The sequence below is a fragment of the Condylura cristata genome, unplaced genomic scaffold, assembly GCF_000260355.1.
Source record: "Condylura cristata isolate star-nosed mole 26May11 unplaced genomic scaffold, ConCri1.0 scaffold00035, whole genome shotgun sequence".
Taxonomy (NCBI): domain Eukaryota; kingdom Metazoa; phylum Chordata; class Mammalia; order Eulipotyphla; family Talpidae; genus Condylura; species Condylura cristata.
This window is the reverse complement of record NW_004567136.1, coordinates 1,196,588-1,209,580: the sequence shown is the minus strand read 5'-3', so window position 1 is coordinate 1,209,580 and position 12,993 is coordinate 1,196,588. Positions and strand designations below refer to the sequence as shown.

The window sequence follows — 12,993 nt, the reverse complement described above, 5'->3', positions numbered from 1 at the left end:
ACCACTGCAACACAAGTTCGGTCCCCGGCCCGGAGGTGACCCACATGGCACGGCAGACCTCTCCTGACCCTCCCGCTGCTCCCCTCAGCAGTGTACTTCATGGATCTGCCTGTTCTGCTCCCCACTCTGTCTCTGGTGAAGCCTCTCACTTCCCTGCATCTCTGGCCTGCACCCCAGTTCTGTATGCACAAATAAATAAATCTTAAAAAAAAATAAGAAGGGTTTAGCAGGATAGAAATGGGTGGGAAGAGCACAGGGAACTAGGTGATGGTACACGGGTAAGTGGCGGTGGGAACTGCATGGGGACCACACAGAGAGAAAAAAGCATGCACTGTACAAAAATGAAAAAAGATGTTAAAAAATTCTTAATAAAAAAGAAGGGGTTTAGAATTTTAGTAGGAATATGGTATTGAAGGGCTCATTCCCTTTTACCTCTTTTTAAATTATTCCAAACATGCACTGTTACTTTTATAATTTTCAATATAAGAGAAGATATGAAGGGAAATAACAGAAAACATGTTTAGTTCAACTCAAATGTATATATAAAGTAGCTTTTCTGGGTGTATTTAATATATCATTTAAACATTTATCTAGTGAGAAATCACTTGGAGTCAGTTTGATCATAAATATTCTACAGCCACTGATGTATTAATCTGAGTTATTTCCCACAAAATTAGTAGTTTCAGCATGTATACTAACTTTATTCACATTTGCAATATTAAATATAACCTAAAAGCAATACATAGTGCTTAGAAAATACAACCCAAAATTCCCACTGCAGGAGCTTGGTGATTATAAGTGCCCTTTGTTCCTTCAGAATGTGAAAGAATGTGCAGTTCTCAAAATAAATTTCAGCACCGGGAGACTGTTCTTAAGTAGTTTTGCTAATTATAACAAAAAAAAAAAAAATTCCAAAAAGAGGCTTTGATGTCTTCATTCAGGTGTCCTGAATTTCAAAATGGAAATAAATATGAAAGGAACAACTTTTTCCCCATCTAATATTAGCAGGCTTGAATGGAGAAAATCTGGGTCAAAAATCTAGACAGAGCTCTTTGCATAGAATTTGGCTTTAAGCATAAACTTACAATGCATAACTCCTTATTTATCTCATTGTGCAAATATCCAATCTTAAAATGCAGATATTCTGAAATGACCAGGCTACATTTTTTAAAGATGACTTTTCAACTATTTAAATGATCACAAAATTATAGTAGGCATCTTATAGTCAGACATTAGCCATTTGATACCAAGAAGCTATAGAATCAGGCTACAAAAATATTAGTCCCATGTTTTAATCTAGTTCAGTAAAATATAAAACTATAACGACCCTCCTATAACTATAACAGCGGGTTAAAGCGCAGCACTAAGAAGCTAAAGCCACTTCAGCATGAGTTTGATCCCCACCTTGGAGGTGACCCACATGGTGCAGCAGACCTCTCCTGACCCGCCCGCTGCTCCCCTCAGCACTGTGCTTAGTCGATCTGCCTGTTCTGCTCCCCACTGTCTCTGGTGAAGCCTCTCACCTCCACTGCACCACTGGCTTGTACCCCTGTTCTGCATGAATAAATAAATCTTAAAAATAGGCCCTCCCTGGTGGCGCAGCGGGTTAAAGCACATTACTGAGAATCTGAAGCCACTTCCACATGAGTTCGATTCCCGCCTGCCCCGGAGGTGACCCACATGGCGTGGCAGACCTCTCCTGACCCGCCCGCTGCTCCCCTCAGCAGTGTACTTCGTTGATCTGCCTGTTCTGTTCCCACTCTGTCTCTGATGAAGCCTCTCACCGCCCCTGAGCCTCTGGCCTGTACCCCAGTTCTGTATGCACAATAAAAATAAATCTTTAAAAATATATATATATATATACAACTATACACTGAATTATTTTCTACTGAACCCATTAACAAGAAAAAATGTCTTTACTTCTAACATATTTGCCTTTTGCCCTCTTTGCCAATAAGTACCAAACACTACAGTATTCCATTTTAAAAGTCAAGTACCAGATGCTCCATTTATAAATGTTTTTGCCCAGCACAGCATTATCAATTTAAAGGAAAGGACCCTAGCTAGGTTTGGTTAAACCTGCAAATTATGCAGAATTCTGTTTTGGAATTCTGTTAAAATTTTCAACAACCACCTTGCTTTCACATAGTTTAGCTGGCTGAGTTGGGTGATCCGGTGTGTACGCCTATCAAATTACTAGCAGTCTGTATTTTCTAAAAGACAATGACAAAGCTATTAACTTTGAAGTGGAACAAATACACACCTGCTACAGCACAGGCAATACAAATAGCCTACATTTTTATACCTTTAGTTAACGTAAAACAAGCACACACATATATACCTATGTGCACTGAAAAATTTTAGGGAGAACTCCAAGTATTTTTTTCTGACTTTTTACTCCAAGAATTTTGATGCCTCCTATAAGAGTTTTAAAAGAAAGGAAAATTCATATTTACTTCCCATTCACCTTGGTCCAACAGAATCCTAGATGTTACTCAATAACCTGGGTTTTAATAAAAGTGACAAAGAAAACAGCATGTTTGCAGCAAATTGTTTTAATTAAGAATTTAAAACCAAAAATTTTAAAAAGAGACTCTGATATAGCAATGATTTTATTCTATATTTTAAATAATCACCAAAGTCTGGAGGTTTCAAACTTTTCGACACTGAAGGTAATTTTAAACTCTCTCACTGTCTTGCAAGTTGTCCAAGAATTAGTAACATTATTACAAACACATTCATTTCTAAAATGAGAAAGAGTAGGACCATCAAATTCTTACAAATTTAAAAACTGTATAGGCTCAAAAGGTTATTTTCACCCCTAAAAAATAAGAAACCCTAACCAAATAGACTGGGTCATAGGAGAGGGCTCACAATGTATTTATTCATTATTCATGCACAGTAAAAGCACTTTAAAAATCTTATTTGTCAACTACTAAAAGGGCGGGAGGAATGGCCAATATTGCCTTCTAGATTTGATCTCCTTTCGAGTTTTCAGCAGTAAGCGCATTAAATGTGAAATGTTTTTGAAAGGAGAGAGTCTGGCTTGTGCAGAGTCTGGAGGAAACTGAGTTTCTAAGGCAGTCCATCAGCGGGGGCCAACACTACCCCCCCCAAGGCTGTCTTCCCTAAGATTGTCAGCTGCAACATGAACACCTGAACTGATGGCTAAATCTTCATATGTGAGAAGTGTTTTGCAAGGAACAATTTTCACAGTAGTCAATGACACCATCACAATGGCCACATTAATTTGACCTTTAGATACCTGCAATGTTTAAGGCATTTACTAACAATGAAATTCATCAGATCCCTAGCAAGGTTACTTTGGACAAGTTATAGAACTTCCCCTTATTGAATATACATTTCAGAGATCAGGACAGCTCAGTTCACCTCAAAGCAATGCAGGTTTTTAAAAAGTTCCTTTTTAAAAGCTCATTTCTTCAGGATGAGTTTACATAGTTTAAAGCAGTTGTATGATACTATATGAAGATTTTATGTGGAATAAAACAATCTGTGTTCTAAAAACAGACCATAATACTTCAATGACCCAGAATACAAATATCAAGGAAGTGTTCATCCTCAGACCCAACACCAAATTCTCATTCACATGTCTCCAGGTGCTAAACTGGCAAAGTGCCTCTTTTACAAAGAAAGGCTCACTCATGCATCCCGCAGATACCAGTTTTTGTTCTTTAGGAAACCAGTGATTTTTAAAGCCACTCTCTACCCCTAAAGCAAGTCCACTGAAGAGGGAGAGAGCATGCCATTTGCACACTTAACCATTTGTGTCTGCACACAAACCATCATTCTCTTACACTAAGTTCAATAAAGACCTCCTGGCTAGGAGTCCGGGAGTGCCAGATTTCCACCAGAAATCTGACGAATGTACGTCATCGGGCTTTGTAATTAGTGAGTGCTGAAGAAAGTGGAGTTACATCTCTAATGGGTACCTTAATATTTGCCTCCTACCCCGCAATGAGCAAGACAATCTCAATTTATTAAATGAAATTTAGTCAGGTCAGGAGAGGCAGAAGGCCACCAGACATACTCACCCAAAGGCTACAACCTAGCGACCAGTCCACTGGGTTCTAAAGACAATCTTGTAATAGAAAGTGGCCGTACTGAACTCCAAAAAAACATCAGGACTGTCTGACACACTGCACTAGCACTTCAGCTACTGGAATGCATTGGAACTATGGAACTATTAAGTGATAAGTGCCCAGATGATCATTTCAAGAGAGACGATAACCCTCACCCAGCACAAATAATTCTTAAATTCACAGTTGAAATGAAGTGCTGAACTGAAAAACAACTTAGTTTTTCAAGGACTACCAAAGTTCTAGTTTCACTACACATAAAATATTGGTGTAAAACTCACTTTTGACTTGATATTCTTCCACAAAGAAAACTAAACATGAGAAAAAGAGTCTTATGTTGCAAGGGGGAAGGAGCTTCTGGGATGGACGCTGAAGAGGTTTTCAGAACAGGATGAGAACGGGCTCCGCCTGAACTTAAGAAAAGAATACTGAAAGTCAAGCATCTCTAGCCATTTAAAGGCATTTGGTGTCAGTATCTTAAAAGATTAAGATGCTTTAAAACAAAATCCTTTGTAAGATTATCAAAGATTTAGGGAATTATCTTCATAAATATCCAAATGTCTATGGCTTCAACCGTCGCCCTACTGCTGAGGTAGGTGACCAGGATTCATCAAAATAGAGCAATCTTCTGCAAATTCCCTAAGAAAAACCTTGGCTCATCAGCTGGTTTCTTAGCCTGTGTCCAGTTTCTTTTGATGGTTTTGTTTCCCTTTCATTTATACTTTCTTAAAAAAAAGCTGTCCAAGCAACCGCTTCTTCCTCTAAGCTCTTGCTGAGTAGCATCTCATGTACTCAGTCATCCACGGGTTCTCTGAAGAGGAAGCCTTTGCCTTTCTGTTCTTCTCCACATCCACAGAGTGGGCACGCTGCCTGTGGGTTACCAGTCTCCTTTTTTCTACCTGTCTTCTGTTCTTGGCCCGTAATGCTGATTCGTGAATCTTAAAGAGAGTTGAAAAATTACAACGTAATGACTCAAATGACTATCAAACAAAATAATCAAGAATGTTCACCTGCAGGTCACCTGAAGCCGAGCAGAAGGACACCCAGTCTTGTCAATTCTTCTATGGGGACAGCTTCTCCCTGGGTTCTGTGGTTCACCCATGGCAAGTGACAAAACAACAATGCAACAGAAAACATGCCCAAGCTGTAGGTCTAAGTGGCATGTCACTGATGTGCATGTTCCTTCAGAAACTGGCACTGGAAAATTACTGGAAACACTTAGCACTGAGCATGGGCAAATAACCCATCAAGTACAAAACAGATGTTTTCAGCAAAACACACACACACACAAATCTCAAGGGGATTTACCACCTAAAATGTTTCTTACTACAGATAAACCCTATGAAACTCAATCCCATGGAGTCGCCAGGGGTCTGCTATTAAACCACAGCTTTGTTGTCTCAACTATCTTTCCAAATAACACCATCTGCTAAGGGTACAGAAGCCTGCTCAGTAGAATGTGATTATGGTATTCAGTCAGATTCAAACAATTTGCACTTTCTCCCTCTGCTTCTTTGCCTTGGTCCACAGTATTAATATTAACACCAATGTGCATAATTGGTTTGTGGTTCAACACATGAGGACTGTCTCATCTGACATATTCTCGGCATGTCATGCAGGGACAAGCCAGGGCAAAGTCAGAGGAGAGATAGAGGTGCTGGGGATGAAAGACATGGGGGTGCATGAGCAGGGGAAACATAATCATTCAGCAAAAGGAAGACAGTAGAAGACGCGAGACCTCCAGGCAAAGCAAAGGGGGAAGCAGTAACAAAGGAGTCAAGGAAATGGTCCTGGCAAATGCAGATGGCAGCTCAGTCCTGGCCATGCCACCCTCTCCTGCCCCCACTCCCAAGAACTGGAGACCCCTGGCCCCAGCCACTGCTTCACCTGGCTGGGTGTCAATCAGCCCTGCAGGTACCAGCTGACTCCCGGCCAAGCCCTGACCCCCAAGCAGCCAACAAGCAGTCTCCCGTCTGCTGACCAGATGCCCAGTTTAGGGCTTTCTTGGACCCACCATGCCCTCCCCTAAGAGCCACCGTTGTCCCGGAGCACCCCCAAGGACAGAGCGCAGCGGCCCGCCTGGCAGGAGAGCAGGGGACAGGCGCACCCACCTCATGCACTGGGGCAGAAGCACAGACATTGTGAGTTTTTTGGCTTCCTGTATTAGTCTGTTTTTCTCCCCACCCATAAAGAGCAAATGGATGCTTTTCTTTTATTTTTGTTGATGACCTTTGAGGACTTTTGACTGTTTTTCTGCCTCCTCTAGCAAATAAGGCACTTTGTTGTTGGGGTTCGGTCCCCTTGCGTAACTTTTCAGTCTCTTTTGTCCTGATCTGTTGTTCAGGTTTTTCTTTGACATCTGTAGCTGGCAGTGCTTCTGAAAGAAGAGATAAAACAAGATGATAGTGCTTTAAAATCAGCTTTGCATGTAATTATTTGAATGACTGTGAAAAAAATCTTCAATGCTTAATTAAATCAGCAACATTTTCACATATGGCTCAATTCCCAAGTTTCACTTAAAGTGGAAAAATCAGAAACAAATCAGCATAATAATTTTCAGTCTTTTACACTTTAAACTCAAAAACAAATACACCAAAGCTGAACTAAATCGACTCAAAAGCAATGACTTATCACTCATGGTCTGAGATTAAGATTCTCCATTAAATATTAAAAGCCAAAAGTGCACCACGGCCTATCGAACGTGGCCACAAACCCCCAGGTACGTTGGATCATCCTACTACCTTGCTTCTGGGAAACATCTACATTTCTGCTGACCATGCAGCAGCTGCAAAAGGTGGTTTCTTAAGTTACTCAACCCAAGTTGCAGGATTCCATTTCTTTTTGATGTTCCATGATCACAGGACATGCCATGCATGGAGCATGCTTGCCCATAGCCTGCCTTTAATCTGAAAGGCCCAGTCCAGGCCAAACTCAGACGCTTTGGCTGTAGCCTGAAAATGAAGAATCACTGTGTGATTTTAAGCTGAAAATGACAGGGCTTCTTAGCAAGACCTTGCGCTACAAATGTGAAGCATGAGTTAGATCAATGAGATACGGGCCAAAAGGCCATCTAAGAGAAAATAGTAGAGTCCAGTGGTGATCTGGAAATGCTAGAAGGGGGAGAGCAGTGAAGGAACCAGAATAGTGTGTACCAAGCCTGGCATATGCTCAGACTCACCTGGGCACCTCTCTATGGTGGGGGAGGTGCTGAGGCATCTCCAGGTGAGAGAGCCCAGCAACACCAGGCTGACAGGTGAGTGATGTGGGACACAACACAGGCACTCGGGCAAAGGGGAGCCCATGGCCCCAATGGCATGGATGGTCACGCCATCCTCTGAGAGGATGGAAGGATGCTAGTCACCTCGGGGGTGAAATGGTCCAGGAACAAGCAAGCAGACAGCAGATGGCCCCTCAATCTGGGTTCAAACTGTGAGCAAGCAGGTGGGGACTGAAGCGGGGGTGTGGGTCAGGACAAAGGCAGGCCCCTCGGGACACCATAATTTAACAGCAGACAGGAAGAGGAAGGAGATTCAAGAGGGAGACACAAAGAGCTAGAAAATTAGCAAAACTTGTCAGGAGAGAAGCTGAGGAGAACTTAAGAAAAGGAAAGAGTGAGTAACAATGAAATATGCTACAGAGAGGTAGGTAGGATGAAGTGAGGACAGGAAAAGACTAACATTTGGCAGCCAGGCATCTCGGGGTGATGGAGGGGTGCCTTGGTGGAGAAGCCAGGTCACTATAGGTTTCCGAATGAATGGAAGGGAGACCCTGATTCTGGTAATGCTGGAATACTGGGCTGACCCTCCCCAACACAGGCAACTGACAGGGCAGATGTTAAAAATGAATGGTGTTCACAGGCGCCCAACACAAAAAGTCTCTGGAGACCTCAGGGCTCAAATTACTCCTACAAATAATTTTTCAAACACAACTGTGAATGTTCTGTGAAAAGATGCCCAGGATCCCAAGGAGAGACAAGAAGGAAGGACCAGCAAGAGGATCACACTTGAGCTCATGGAATTATCAGGTGTCAGACTAGAATAAATATTCTAAAGAATTAAGCTTAAAATAAAGATATTTTCAAAGACAGCATTCACCACTAATTCTGGAAGATTTTAACATTTTTCTCTGTAAGTGACAGAATAAATAGAATAACTGATAGAATAAATTCAATCTTGATTTAGGACTGTGCTGTCCACTAAAAGTCATGAACCGACTAAATATGAATTAAATAAAGTGAAATCCAAGTGAGTGTTCAGTCCTCAGTCACACTAGCCAGAGTTCAAGTGCTCAGTAACCACATGGCTGGCAGTTACCACACTGGATGGTGCAAACAGTGTGTGTCCGTCACCACAGAAAGGGTCATTCGACAGTGTTTTTGGGTTTTTTTGAGTATTTGAATGACAGAATTAGCACATTTGACCCAGTGGGAACACATAGAACACCATACCCAACAACTGCAGAGTATACAATCTTGTCAAGCATATTGGGGACACTAACAAGAATTTACACATCCAAGTCATCAAGCAAAACTTGAGGCATTTACATGACTGAAGTTATACAGACTGTATTCTGTAACTACAGTACTACTGCCAGTTACAACTACTGCTAAACATAACAACAGTAACTTGTAAAAATCCCCAGTTTTTATTGCAAAACATTTCTAGCCATAAACTGTTTTATTTACTGTGGGTACCAGTAAAATTTGATAAAGCAAACAAGAAAAACATTTCTGTAGGGTCAAAAAATACCACATGGTCACACAAAAATGTGAACGGAGTTAATGCAATTGAGCTATATAATTAAAAATGGCCCAGAGGGGTAAGTTGTGCTGTGTCTATTTTATTTATTAAAAAAAAAAAAAAAAGAGGGCCCTCCCTGGTGGTGCAGCGGGTCAAAGCACAGCACTAAGAAGCTTAAGCTACTTCCGCGTGAGTTTGATTCCCGCCTGCCCCAGAGGAGATCCACATGGCGTGGCAAACCTCTCCTGACCCGCCCGCTGCTCCCCTCAGCAGTGTACTTATCAGTCTGCCTGTTCTGCTCCCCACTCTGTCTCTGGTGAACCCTCTCACTGCCCCTGCACCTCTGGCCTGTACCCCAGTTCTGTATGCATAAATAAATAATTTTTTTTAAAAAAAGACAAAAACAGTCGTGACAGAGGGCATTCCGTTCTTAATATTGACCTTAATATTGAAATGGGTGCTGGTGTGTGTCTGAGGTTGGAGGCGGCAGAGCCAGAATCTTGGAAAGTGAGTATGAATTTAAAATTCAAAGCCAATAGTTGAGTTTAAATAGGAAGAGAGTGGTCAATGATGACAGGAAAACTGAAAAAAAAAGAAGGATGTGGAGAAGTGTGGGGAGCAGGTCAGGGTTACTTTTTTCATTTTATGCATATGTTTAAGAAGCATGCATTTGTATAATTTTGCTTAAAAATAAAATTTATTTTTAAAACATGAATATGAAGAAGAGGACTGGAGATCATCAAGGCACTCTTCAAAGGATGGTGGGTGCGGTGGGAAGGAATCCCACAATTAACAAGCACCCCTACCTCACTGAGGATCATTAGCTATTTGAGAAAAGTCTAACATGAAACACAGGGTTACAGGCAAAAGGAAGTCAAAGCAGGGAAACAGACTACACTGAAGACACACCCCAGAAGAAGAAAGCAAACTTCTAGTGATATCCTCGGTAAGATAAAAGAAGATATTATGTGCGTGCATTAAACACAGAACACTATTGTCTAAAGCAGGACTAAAAAGATGACAGGGAGGAGAGAAGAAATGCCCAGAAAACAACTCAAGAGCTCTAATATTAATAATAAAAACAACAACTAGGATTCCACAAGTGAAAAATGTAATGGAAGAGTAGGAATAGTTGGTTGAGGCTATTGCCCAGACAAATAGAAGGCAGATAAAAATTATATTGGGGGTCAGAAAGACTAGAGGATAATTTCATGAAGCATTATTCCCAAATACAGAGTTCAGAAAGATGGAAACAGAAAAACAAAATCAAAATGAGAAAAGAACTCAAGAGAATGTCCCAAAATACAAAACGTAAATTTAACTACAAGGACCACCAGGCACATTTGGAGGAAAACAACAGAACCTGATCAAGGAAAAATCTCAAAAGACAAAGAATAAAGAGAAGACCCTAAAAGTTTCATGGTGGGAAACCCTAAGTGTCTCATCCTTTGTTATGTACAGAGGATGAAGAATCAGAATAGCATGGGACTAGAGCAGCAACAACAGGAGTTACAACACAATCCAGCAATGACTTCTGATTTTTGAAAGACAATTATTTCCAACCCAGAATTCCATACCCAGCAACAAACTCAACAACATGGTGAAGGTGGAATACGCCATCTTTTGACATGTGTGCTCTCAGAAAATTAACCTCTCATACATCCTTTCTCAGGATACTAAAAGGTAACCTCTACCAGGAGGGGCAGAAACCAAGAAAGACGTGAGAGCCACACAATAGATGCTTGGACCCAAGAGAGAAGTCAAGAGTCCCTGGGGTGGGGGCCAAGGGCCCTCCCAGATGTAAGCTGGCAGCAGACCACAAAAGCAGCATCCAGGTCAGATGCAAGTAGGTCGGGGCCCCTGGGAGGGATCTTGATGTTAAGAGTGACAGTGAACCTGATGTGTCAGTTGTGTTGTGAAAGAGAAGGGAATTATGGCAGACTTTACAGGCAGATGAGAGCAGCCTCTCCGGGGGCCGGCCTTATAGATACTGATTATGATTCTGACAAATTCTATGATGTCTGTATCAAGAGGGTCTGAGGATGGGACACATGTCTGAGTTAGGAGAGAGGCAAAGTTAAAGGCAAGAGAAAATGCAAAAAATAATAAACTGAGAACAATCCAGAAGTCTCCAACTATGTTCCATGGATACATAGATATAAACCCTAAGGAAAACAAAGGGATTGGAAGGGGTCACGGAAGGAAGACACTGTGTGGGAGGTGGGAGAGCAGCTCTATCTTTATAATAAGATTTCTGATTCTATGTGCATACATGGTTTAGTTAAAATAAAAATGTTCACCAAAAAGTAACCAACTTAGCCAGTTTTAATTGTGAAACAATAAAATAAAGGATTACTTCTCTTTTTAAAAAAAATCAAGAACTAAATGTTTGTCTTACAGAAACCCAGAGAGTTTTCGCGATTCTAATATCTATATGTAATATAACCATGCACTTAAAAACAAGGAGATTCACTAGTGACAGACATGGGAATCAACAGGGCCTGTGGCGGAAAGGAATGGAGCAAAGGATGGGACTACTGGAAGTCTTGAGGCAGAAACAGGCTTTCTTAGTGCCTAAACCGGAAATGTTAGCCGAGAAAAAATAAGCTTAGCTACAGGGAGGATTCAGTATCTCCCAGGAAACCAAAATAATCACGAACTCGGGCAAACACAGACACCATCTTCCTACAGTACTGTCCACAATTGTATTAATAGGTGTGGGAATACTGACAACTCTTTCACAGAGAAGGGGAAGAATCAGGAGAAAGCAGACCCATTTAGTGTATCTCCTGATTTACCTGGTTGACCAGTGCAGGGGTAAACTGAAAGAGGTGTGCCCCTACCAATACCACCTCTGGTATCTGAGTCTTCAGCAATGATGGCTGAAGCTAGGATGTAGCTTCCAGATATTCAGGAATCTGTGGGAATTCACAATTAGCATGAGGCTGGATGGAAGCTCTGCCACAGGGATGTCCTAGAAGTGGCTGAAGATGGAGAAACAAGAGCAAAGTAGCCTGGCTGGTACAGTAAAGTCCTCTGCCTCTCAGAGTGACTAGGATGAAAGTCTGAGAGTTTGAGTAATTAACACAGTGCAGAAAACAGTCACTGATCGTCATGAGATTTCATTTACTAGAACGAAAATAAACTAAGAGCTTATCTCTTGGAACCGTTTTAAATGTTGAATGAGAAAATAATAAAGCAGTGATTGGATCTATAATAAACTCAACAAATTTTAGCTATTTATCTCTTTAAGATGACATGAACTTCGTTAGGAAGGAACCACTGGTTACTCCAAACTGTGTCAAAAGAGTCCAAACGGGCTCTTAGCACAAGCCACCATCCATCTGGCCTCGAAAGCTAAGAGCTGCCAACTCTGCAGCCCTGGGCAGGAAATATGAAGGCCCTGGTAGAAATCTCATTTGCACAGCACCCAGGGGCTGTTGTGGCTCCAGCTCGTTTGCAGATGCGCGCTTTCGGATGAGTGGGTGGGCAAGAAGCAGAGAATCCGTCACTTGCAAGGAAGATTCTCCCACCAGCCGGGAGTTACGCAACAGTCTTCGTAAACACATGCAAAATATTCTTTAGGGACAGCGCAGCGCGATCAGGGAGTAAGTACAGAAAACAACGACCTCATTCATAAGACTGAAAGCTTAGCTCGGTGGTTCTCCACCTCTTGAGGTCAGCCGTGGAGAATCTGATGAAAGCGGGGCTCCTTTTGTGAAAAATGGGAGCTCGGAAATAAATATTGAATAGATGGGAGTTCAATGGCAACCACAGCCCCCGGGGCGAAGACCCGGCCTTCGCCAGAGGTAATTCAATGGAGTCACTGCAGGCTCCAGCCAGAGGCACCTAATTAAGGAAATAAAGGGTGGGAGGATGAGGCGGGATGACACCCTCCTTATTTTGACAAGAAAGGCCGTTTCTTCGTGAAAGGAACAAAAACAAAAGAGAGGAAGCGCCCGCCCGAGAGGTGCAAAACCGAGCTGCGCAATTCGGGTGCCGAGTGCAAATCCAGTCCTCCGACCCCGCCGGCCCCTCGCAGCCCCCCTCCCGGGCCCGGTACCTGGCGGGGTCGCGTCCTCCGCCTCTTCCGCGTCACCGGCCTCCGCGCTGTCCTCCGCCGAGGTCCCGAGCACCCGCGGTTCCGGCCCCTCCCG

The 12,993-nt window shown here is 42.3% G+C and overlaps 1 protein-coding gene across 1 annotated transcript in view; it reads right to left on the bottom strand.

Annotated features, from left to right (window-relative positions):
* Positions 1 to 2,513: 2,513 nt before the first annotated feature.
* The window catches only part of CCSAP (centriole, cilia and spindle-associated protein), a 23,132-nt gene continuing 12,652 nt past the window's right edge, over positions 2,514 to 12,993 (bottom strand). The window contains exons 3-5 of the mRNA XM_012732662.1: positions 12,900 to 12,987; positions 6,209 to 6,474; positions 2,514 to 5,035 (exon numbers count right to left, since the gene is read on the bottom strand). Of these exons, the coding sequence (XP_012588116.1) occupies positions 4,859 to 5,035; positions 6,209 to 6,474; positions 12,900 to 12,987 (531 nt within the window). The 3' untranslated portion in view covers positions 2,514 to 4,858. The remainder of the gene's footprint in view (positions 5,036 to 6,208; positions 6,475 to 12,899; positions 12,988 to 12,993) is intronic.